This window comes from Synchiropus splendidus, chromosome 1 (genome assembly GCF_027744825.2).
Source record: "Synchiropus splendidus isolate RoL2022-P1 chromosome 1, RoL_Sspl_1.0, whole genome shotgun sequence".
Lineage (NCBI taxonomy): Eukaryota > Metazoa > Chordata > Actinopteri > Syngnathiformes > Callionymidae > Synchiropus > Synchiropus splendidus.
Window position 1 is genome coordinate 68,945,072 of NC_071334.1, and position 10,542 is coordinate 68,955,613.

General features: G+C 46.0%; 1 protein-coding gene across 7 annotated transcripts in view; it reads right to left on the minus strand.

The window, feature by feature from the left end:
- The window catches only part of mzt2b (mitotic spindle organizing protein 2B), a 39,024-nt gene extending 28,792 nt beyond the window's left edge, over positions 1 to 10,232 (minus strand). Inside the window, exons 1-6 of one of the 7 annotated variants that reach the window (XM_053882103.1) lie at positions 10,075 to 10,232; positions 9,550 to 9,731; positions 9,318 to 9,460; positions 7,635 to 7,754; positions 7,218 to 7,370; positions 32 to 638 (exon numbers count right to left, since the gene is read on the minus strand). In XM_053882103.1, the coding sequence (XP_053738078.1) occupies positions 7,225 to 7,370; positions 7,635 to 7,754; positions 9,318 to 9,460; positions 9,550 to 9,725 (585 nt within the window). In that variant the 5' untranslated portion in view covers positions 9,726 to 9,731; positions 10,075 to 10,232 and the 3' untranslated portion in view covers positions 32 to 638; positions 7,218 to 7,224. Of the gene's footprint in view, positions 1 to 31; positions 639 to 2,293; positions 3,067 to 6,971; positions 7,371 to 7,634; positions 7,755 to 9,317; positions 9,461 to 9,549; positions 9,732 to 10,074 lie in introns of those variants that run through there. The other 6 variants (XM_053882095.1, XM_053882112.1, XM_053882129.1 and 3 more) reach the window with 6 other exon arrangements.
- Between the last annotated feature and the right edge of the window lie 310 nt (positions 10,233 to 10,542).

Below are 10,542 nucleotides of genomic sequence, written 5' to 3' on the forward strand. Positions count from 1 at the left end.
TTCCTAGGGAGAAGGAAGGCAGGACACCGATGGGTGGATTGCATTTCCGTGCCCTGCTTAGTGATGGCATCAAGGCAGCTGTTATGTTCTCATCTTTGTGCATCTTTGCAACACAACAGGGGTCCAAGTGTGTGTGAATTCTACTGGCTCCCATGTCTGATCGAAACAGACTATATCGCTCAGAAGTGTTGCAGAAGTCAGTCGTCATCTTCAGAAAACTGCAAACGCGTTGATGACAGTGAGCCGAAACGTTTCGGCGACAGGTGGCCGTATTGCGTCTCCAGTCGGGGATCTAGTTTTATGTGATGGTTTCTAGTTCCGAGACAAGGTGGCAGCTGCACAGCAAAGCTGTCTGGCAGATGATCACGCTTCTCACAGTCACTCGAGTCTATCACAATTCAAGGTAGCAAACAACACAGACACTAACATGGGGGTGTACCTGTCCGGTGCCTGGTTCTATCAGTCAGGGTTTGGACTCACTCCAAAAGCTGGTTCCAGAGGCAGGATTACTGAGAGTCACGGGAACCCTATAACCAGAGCGCACCCTTGTAGGAGTGAAGCACTTTCAGATCAGGCAGCGGGTGTCTGACACGGCAGCAGGAGTTTTGACCATGTCACTCACCGATACACGCAGGTACCTGTTTGGGCCGGGACAGGACAGAGACATGCGTATCACCACTCGTATGGAATTTGGACTTCATTGCAACACAAGCACAGACTGGTTATCAGGACTTGTACAGCAGCAGGAAGGACCACACTTCAATAACCAGAAACGGGGTACACTCCCTACTAGCTGGACCTCTATCCCTTGGCAATGAGGACAACCATACCATCATCGCTAGAAGAAGAAGAAGAAGAAGAAGAAGAAGAAGAAGAGGAAGCAGAAGAAGAGGAAGAGGAAGAAGAAGAAGAAGAAGAGGAAGCAGAAGAAGAAGAAGAAGAAGAGGAAGCAGAAGAAGAAGAAGAAGAAGAGGAAGCAGAAGAAGAAGAAGAGGAAGCAGAAGAAGAAGAAGAAGAAGAAGAGGAAGCAGAAGAAGAAGTAGAAGAAGAAGAAGAAGAAGAGGAAGCAGAAGAAGAGGAAGAAGAAGAAGAAGAGGAAGCAGAAGAAGAGGAAGAAGAAGAAGAAGAAGAGGAAGCAGAAGAAGAGGAAGAAGAAGAAGAAGAAGAGGAAGCAGAAGAAGAGGAGGAAGAAGAAGAAGACGAAGAGGAGGAAGCAGAAGAAGAGGAAGAAGAAGAAGAAGAGGAGTCCTCGTAAAGCGACCATGGTGTAAAGCATTTTATCAGCGGGTGACCAGTCTTGGCCCAATAACTGCTCCTTGTTGGAGGAGGAAATCCAACAAACCTACCAGGTTTACTACACACCAACCTATGAAACAACCTCAGCAACCAGACAGGTCTTTTCAATGACAACTACGAAAAAAACACTCACCAAATTAGCCAAAATTCGATTTCATTTCATTTGAATTGTATGTTTAGAACAGGTTTTGCGTTCACCGATTTCCTTTTATCTCCATTAATGCTTCAGTGGCGTAAAATAAACAAGAAATAAAAGGATGTTTACGGCTGCAAAGATGCTGATGCAGCTCGCAGAGGAGGAGTGATGGAGAGTGTGGAGCCCAGTGTGTGCGGACGGAGACAGGCAACGCAGGGAGGAGGGGGGGGTAAGATGGAGAGAGACTGCCGGCACATACTGTCAAGGCAGTTAATATAAGGCGTGAAGATAAGGCTGCACAGACAAACATTGACCAAATCAGGCATTTCAGCAGCGCAGCCTGAGCTGTCGGTCATCCTGAGAGACAGAGCAACAATCAGCACTCCACTGCTGATAAGAGCTCGGCTGGGCGCGTGCAGGAAATAGCCAATCTGCAGCCGGCCCGCTGGAGGATGGCGAGGAGAGCCGGAGGTGCGAGGTGCGAGGAGGAGGAGGAGGAGGAGGAGGAGGGCCGGTGCGTTGATGAAGAGTGCGGCAGGACAACACGCCGGGGAGGAGAGCGCCCTCTGAATTGAGAGAGCAGGAGCGGCTGGGGTGGCGGACGCCACTCTGCGGAGACACGAGACGCTCAGACGGGAACGGAAAGTCGGCGGGCTGGGGGTTGAAGAGAAACCTCGGAGAGGTGCGAGATCGGCGCTTAAAATAGCGCCACTCTGCACTTTTTTTTGTCACCTGGGAGCAGCTCACACAGCCGGAGTGTGAGAACTCGGTCCAGGACCAAACACCTTCCATTAATGATTTGCCAACAGCTTCGACTGGCTCATTCTTCAGACCCCGCACGCCCGCGCGCGCGCGCGCGCACAACAGCGTCATCGCCTCTATTGATTAATGGCGCATATAGCGTGTACAGTTGGCGCTGAGTGAAGGATAACGCTCACTATTTAATGGAACAGTCTGCGGTGCCGATGAAATTCACTCAAAACAAAAATAAACATCCAAGAATATATAAATAAGCTGGAAACAGAGGATCCGGGCGAGGAGGAGGCTGGATCCACACTGACCCCTATCGGTGAAGTTCGGCTCTGCAGCAGTGCTGAGCAAACGCATCCCAAAGGGGAAAAAAGTATTTAATTCAGTTTCAGATTCAGTTTATTTGTCAATGTATCTTTCTTTGAAACTAACAGACAGTAATACAAATGTAAATGATGGAAAGTTTCAGACGGACAAAGAGGGTACTGAACAATCGTCCCAGTTTGTTAGTTTTTAATGTCGCATGGTTCACCTTTTAACATGCCTCATCATTTATTATAACCACCAAGACTTTAAATACGATTTAAATTGTTAGAAAAGCTGATTTATCCTGTAATATGTTTTTATTTTTTTTAGATATAAATCTAAAATAACCATAGAGCCCCCTCTGTTTACAAACTATATCCGCCCTTAAATTCTGTTTGAGTCAATGTCCCATTTATACAAAGGCAAACTGAGTGAGAAATGTTGATGGGTTCAGATCCGAATGATTCAAATAAAGCTTGACCCTCATATTCAGCCATTCTTCACGTCAGCAGTCATGATGGTGGTTCCCTAGCAGCACGTGGAAGGCAGGTTTCCAGGTATTCCATGAACGCAGCGAGCTGGGCAGGCAAGAACACAACAGTGTGGGTGTTTTTTTAGGACTTTGTAGAGAAAAAAACACAGATACCAGCTCTGATCACCCACTAAATATCACTAAATATTAAGTTCTATTCCATTTCAAGATTTATATACTGTTTCTAAAACAATGATTCATTTTTTCTTTGTACTCCTTTAGTCACAGGAGTCTTCAAGCGGCTTGGTGGGAGAGGAAGGGGACGCTCCCGGACACTGGTCCACCACAGGAGACAGTCAGACAACCACTCACACCAACATATAATTAAACCTCTGAGGAAACCCAAGTGACCACTGGAAAGAAGCACGAGGAGAACATACAAGTGCCATTTAGGAATCAATCAGAGAGTTGGAATCAAACCCACAACCTTCTCTTACAATATTTACTGTATTTTTGTCTCTATTTATTTTAAATCGAATGTTTGCTGTATTACCGACTACTATTCATTCATTCACTGGTGAGATTTTTGTTTATAATTTTTACATCGAAGCACAAAACATTAACCGAGTGGCTCAAGCTCCCTTTTCATCTTGACTGTCTAAGACTATGTCATTTTTAGTGATGGTTTCATGGCACTTTTTCACAGCTGCTACGATACTGCAGGCTCACCACAGAAGTTGGGGCTTTATTTATAGGTAAGGCTTTTACCGGTGTGAATAAACAGAGAATGGCAAATACACGAAATAATTAACAAAACAAAACACAAATACGAGGCTGCGTACCTTGTTTGATGCATCATCACAAAATCTAGCAGACATTAGGGTATGTCAAACAAAGCGAAATGGCTCATATTTGGGCTCATAGATTGAATCGGTTCTTGAAAAAAAAGTCTGGTGCCTGATCTAGCCATTTGATACAGATAACCAGCCCTAGATTTTTTTTCTTGCTTTATATATGGATTGTCTTGATGCCAAATGTAGCACTGAAAGAATCTAAGGCAAAGGTTCTACATCATCTGTTCCTGTCACTGCCACACCATGTGTCCTCAGGACTGCAGTAAGTTTTAATATTTCAGTGGAGAGCCTGGACGGGTCGTGCGGGTCAGCGATGGTGGGAAATGACAGGTTTGTCACCCTGGAAATAAGTCTGCTGCCTCCTCCTCGCCGCCCGTCCCTCCCCGCCTTTGTCAAACATGTTTAGCTTCCTCGCAGCGTGAACAGCGGCGAGCGTGCAGATATTTATTTTAGCGAGCGGCGCCAGAGGAGCATCCATGATCATGAACCAAACCACAGAGGAATCAAGCTAATCATCTTTTTGTGTTTGTATGCGGCAGTGGGGGGCGGGGGATGGGTGCGTGAAGGTGCGTGTGAAAGGGTTAACTTTCCCTCCCTGGATGCTGCCGCTTTCTCTTGCTCTGTCAAGCCCCATTAAACCTGCTACACCACAGCAATATGGTGCCATCAATTACAGGCCTGCCGCCATCAATGCAGCGAGCGGCGAGAGCAGCAGCAGCAGCAGCAGCACATAAACACGACAAACGGCCACATAAAAGACCCACCGAAGGACCCCGGAGCCGCCGCTGAGCCGGACAACACCAGCCTCTCGTCTCAGGCATACCAACATCGTTCAACACACGAGCAGTTCGTTTCATTCCCTTTCGGTGGGAGTCACACACAAACACACCACGATTAACTGCGATTTTGAGTCATCGATTAAACTGACTCTCACTGTGGACTATGGGAGGAAACTGGAGTACCAACAAGGGACAGCACCGAACCCTTGAATCAAACCTTCCTGTGACATTACACTGAAGGATAAACCCTGCTACAACATACCGACTACAGTGCTCAACAAGGGCCACTTTCACTTTCTGCTGCAGCGTTCCTGCCCTGCTATACACAACTTGCTCACATGCTGAAGGCTTTAGTTTGGCCACCCACAACAGTGCACGGTGTAACCAATCAGACAACAGCAGCGGTCAGACTGGATTAGACTCAAGGTTGTCTGCCGCATAAGACATTCAGACTCCGGTACTGAAACTCCGTGGTCCTTCACCATTCAGGGACCCAGGTAGGGCACCAACATGGCAACAAACCAGGCCCAGTCACACGTCCATTTGCTGTCCTAAGCACAGTGAGACGGCGTCTAGTGGTCCATGCCACGTGTGTGTGTATGCCAGGGGACACTTCAACACCTACACATCACCAGGGCCGATCACAAAATCCACTTCAGGTTCTCACAAAACATCGCCTTCCACCAGAAGCAGCTTCAAATTTAGCCCCATGACCCACGGGGGGTGAACTCAAAATATCGATCAGGGAACATATTGTTGTGGGCCTCTTTAAAAATCCACATACCGATATGGAGGCGTCAAAATCAGAATTGCTTCCCTGAGCGTCTCGAAGCTGCTTCTTGCCGTGCAGGGCATGTTTGTGTTTGCACAATAAAATGATGACTGTTTTCTTAAAAACATAGGAAAAGTAACGTGAAATATTGGGATAGGCGGCGCCAACGATTGAGCACCAAAATCAATGACGAAGAATCAGACTGTGTTCAAAAATTGCTCAAATTGAGAACCATACCACGACAAAAGTTTTGGTGTAGCATTATACCTCTCGCACCTCAATCAATAACAACCCGAATATGATGAACACTTGGCTATTTTTGAAGGCCACGTTAAATAGCTGAGTGACACATTTACTGGCAAACAAATACAAAAAGACACTTGGGGCTATAGGAATTACAATCCCATGAGTCAAGGTTATTATATCTCGAAACTACTTGACAGTGACACGCACGCTGTATAAACCATTGTTGTGCGGCAAAATAATCTCAACATGTTTTGACAGCAAGCGGACCACAGGAGCCAGTGTGTTGTATAGCTCTACTGCCCCCTATCGGCGGTCGGCCACAACAACACCTCATTTCCTCAATTCTTACGGGGCCTTTTATGCTGCATTCCATCTTGATAATCAATACCAGCGAGAGTGAAGTGAGAGGGAGATTTGGAGTGAAAGTGACACTTAAACTCAGATGTATTAACAGTTTCTTGCTTTTCTCTCAAGGTGAGTGCATCAGACAGACACACAACCGCTGCAGACAAAGGCGGAGCAGCAGGTAGTTATTGTCAAGAGGAAGTCGATCGCTGCCTGGAGGATCGTGTGCGATTGTGCTCGAGGTGAATCCCATGTAAGTGAGAGAAGACTTCTGAAGGTGGGTTTTTCTGATGAGTGTTGTGAAGGCTGACTCAATATCCGCTGTTCTTTATCCGTCTCTCACCTGGGCTTTTAGGATCCGTAAGATTCGTGCGAGCAACAGACACAGCAGTCAGTGGAAAAATAATGGTGAAATGCTCACCAGGAATTGATCTGTGTAGCAAGCCAGTGGTTGCTGTGACTAGAAATGTCTTTTTCTAAATCGCCAATCCCTCTCATAAAAACAGAGTGAGACATTTGGACTGCTGAAAAAGTCTTGTCATTTGGTCCACTCGAGTTGACTGACAGACAGACAAGGACTGTCTGTGGTGGAGAAAGAGCTGAGCCAGAAGACAAAGCTGGATTCCTCCGCTCACCTGTGGCCACCGGCTTTGGAGTGAACAAAGACTCTGTCTTAGAGAGAGAAGCTCGTTCATCCAGGAGAGATTCACAGGAGAAGTTGTCTCCTTCAAATGGGAGGAGGCCCACTCGCCCATGGGTTGACTTGCAACGGAGACTGGGAGGGGTTTCTGAGGAGGGAGAGGCTTTGGCCTTGACCTTTGATCTAGACACTGAACCCACAACCCAACCTCAGATGAGGGGAAGAAACTGAATGGATAGTTATAGGTATACTTTCCCTTCCTGCTAAAATGTCACAATTCATTCAAGAGAACTTGATAATCTCTTCTTTAAACATCTGGAAAAGTCAACTCTAGTTGTTTTTAATGGCTTATATAATGGCCTCCATGCCCCCGTCTGTCCACTATGGGGAAGTGCATCGAGTCATAAAAGTGGAGCTAACACAAGAAGGAAATGCGGTGAAAGAAAACAGAATGACGTTGACATGTCTGTGTTTTATTTGCTCATTTATTTCGTATAAAAAGGAAATGCAGTGACGGTTTCTGGGGTGTGGGGGCGCTCATTCACAGACACCAACATTTTGACAGGTGAAATTATCATTCACTTCATTAAATTACCTTCCGCGCACAGATTGGACACTGACCTAAGGATTAGGTGGAGTTTATCTGTGACGAGGAGCTACTGCTGCCTGAGCTCTTCGTCTTCTGCCCCCTTGTGGCGCTGGGCTGTCGCTGCACCCGCTGGCTGGATGGCTCCCGGGACTTTTCGCTGTGGCTCACCCCACTTTTACTGCGCACTGATGACACAGAAGGATGCATGGAGTTCACACATGAGAGGACATCCGAGTCATGACATGCAGACAAGCGGATGATGAGTGGCACAGGCATGAGAAAATGCAATATTAAACCTCCAAGCTGCATCATGTTGCAGGACAAGGCGCGTGTGGCGAACCACATGTGGGGGAGAAGTGAGCACAGAGGGTGAGGGTGAACCAACGCTACCGCCACGTTCCACTTGCATGCATCATAACATTGAAGGTAGCATGCAGCGGGTGTTAAACCTTGAGAGTGTGCGGCCTCCTGAGGCCCATAGACCACGATCTTAGTGTTGACCCGAGCACTTTTGGAGGCTGCTGGTGCTGACATTTTGGGGCTTTTCCCTGAAACCAGAGAATCCTCTTCTTTAGGAAAGAGAGGAACGACAAAGAGAGAGGGACACGTCATGCAGAGTGAAGATCGGCCAAGAACAGCTACATCACATGGATGAAAGACAGTCAAGTCGTGAAGATGGCGTGCATCTTGAATGTCAAGTTCCACTCTTCAGGACCACAAAACATTGAAGTTAGGGATGTCCTGATCCAGGCACTGATCCAACACTTTTCCTACAGATGCTTTAGTTAAAAACATGACTGTATGGATTATGTTGCAACAACAAAAGAACTAGATTGCAGAACAACAATAACATTTAAACAAAGTCAATTCTCATACATTCTTCTGAGACCTTGTCTTAGCCCTCACAAAATCAAATGAAAGTTGTTTTAAAAAAAGACAAGCCGGAGTATCTTTCTAGTATTAGTTTCTCCTTAAGAACGAACGCATCATCTGTGCAACACAGCCAATGATGTTGTTGTAGACTGGTCTGTGCCACATGGCGGAAGTATTAACCATGGAAAAGCAACAAATGCTACAGTGAAGCGTGAAGTCAAATACCCGTAAAGTCCAGTTATGCGCAAATCCTCGATTTCCATTCCATTCACTGAGCCCCAAATGAACTGAACAGCATGCTACGAGCGCATGATAAGCGAGGCTGAGTGGCGTGTCACTGTGCCGCGAGACGCCAGCGGATCACCAAAACCTCTGCCTAAATCTGATACTACTGATCATCCAAAAATAGCAGGCTCAGCAGCCAATAGCGATACCTGACTATCAGATTGGGACATCCCTACTTTAAACTGAAGCTGTGACACCCAGGAGACACTCAATGTAAATCCACAGCTCGCCGCCATCAACAGAAGCCTGTTTAAATTACTTTGGCGTTTTCTTAAGATGTTGCCCTTGTGAAGTGACGCAGGCAAGTGGGAGGGGGGCCCGGGTCAGACCCAGGACATGATAATGTCTTCCAGTTCACAGAGGAACTTCACCCAGAAGAAATGGGGAGGTGTTGCATGGAAGCGTTTGGTCAGGCCAAGTCTGTGCCTCGCTGCTACCCCTGCGATCGGACTTCAGAAAAGCCCACTCAATAGAAGACTGCGTGTCCTCTGCCTGGAAAAAAGGTCAAGTATTGAGTAACTGAGCAACACAGGTGTTGAGGGTGGCAATGAAAGATTGAGAGGGAGTGACAGGAAGCATTTGTGGTCCTTTTTAAAAAACAAATTAGCTTTACGGTATTCATTTTAAAGTACAGCAAGGGACTGAATGTGGACATTGATGTAAATAATTGAATAATGTGTGAATAATAATATTTGTTTGCTTCTGACATTTCAGCCAAACATCAGAAAAGGCAGGCAAAGCATCAAATAATAAGGTTCACTGCACAGCTGAAGCCAGAGAGGAAAGAGCTCAACTTCTTTCTTCTTTCTTACAGCATCATGACAATGATGGACACCACACATGGCTATTCTTCATCTCTAAGTACTGGCATAAAGTGTAGTGAAAACCATTTTGGATGCTCAGATATGGACATCACATAAAACTGAACCAAGGACACTGAATAGATTCACTCCAGGGACAAAATAACTGCTCACCTTTGACCTCTGTGGGAGCAGCTGTGTGTGAGGTGGCATCTCCACCAGCACCTTCAGAAACTTTTTGTCCAGCACACATCGCCTTCAGGGTCTGGTAGACGGCCTGAGGAGCCACATTCATTTTCAGCAGGTCCACAATGATCCTGGGGTAAAAAAACAAAAATAAATGTTTGTCTTGTAATACTTTGAGGGTTTTCTTTTTGCGTTGTTGATGAATAGTTAAGAGACTGACTTGAAGACCTCCTGGTCCATGGTGACTCCCGCAGCCTGTGTCAGTTCGAACAGTTCGCTCTCCTCCGATGTCAGAACCTTTTTCTTCTTAATGGCGTACTTCTGTACATTGGATGTGACGAGCAGCGATGGGGAGTCTGGGGCGGCCCCTGCAGCCGGCGCTCCTTGTTGGGACATCAGTGACTACAGCAGAAAAAATAAGGGATTTGAGCTTCAATAATAAAAAACAATAACCCTTCGTTTGAGGGAACGTCAATCCTCATTTGAAACCTACTCACGAAGATACAAAGACAACATGAGCAGATGTGTGATTTGCTCCGGGAACACAAAGGCTTCACGACACGGATCTAACGCCTAAATAAAGATACATATATGGCACCAGATTGAATGGAGATCACGCTTACATGGACCAGGCAAACGTATGAAACGAATTACTCTCTTTGAGCATTCTAAGCAAAGAAGAGTTCAAGCAACTCAAGGCTCAAACTATGACAACAACAGTGAAAGAAACGTTGTATATAGTTACCGAGGCAGCAGAGAAATGTATCGCTGCTCGGGTAGCTTCTGTTTAGGTAGCCGGGTCGCGAACAATAAACGTCATCCACGTGCGCGTGGGGGCAGAGTTTGAATAGCAAATAGTTTCTGGAATCTTTTCAATAAGGGGTCGAGACTATTTCTTCCAAAGCTACGTACACATTTTAAGAGGGAAAAAGGGACAGGGTGAAAAGCTATAGCCACGGAAAACAGTTGGTCGAAAAACATCCCAAATGCATTTTTTTTGCACAATTATGCATCAAATTCATTTACTATTGTTTACACAGTTTCTCTTTTTCTTCCTGGTATTTGCAACAAATTAGATCCATAAATAAAAAGCCGAAAACAGACAGTGATTTATTCGCTATTTGAAGCGATTAAACGAGTAAACACAGCACAGCAAGGCGACTTTCACGTTGAATATTGAAGTTTGCGTATTAATATCAACATTGCGACGTAA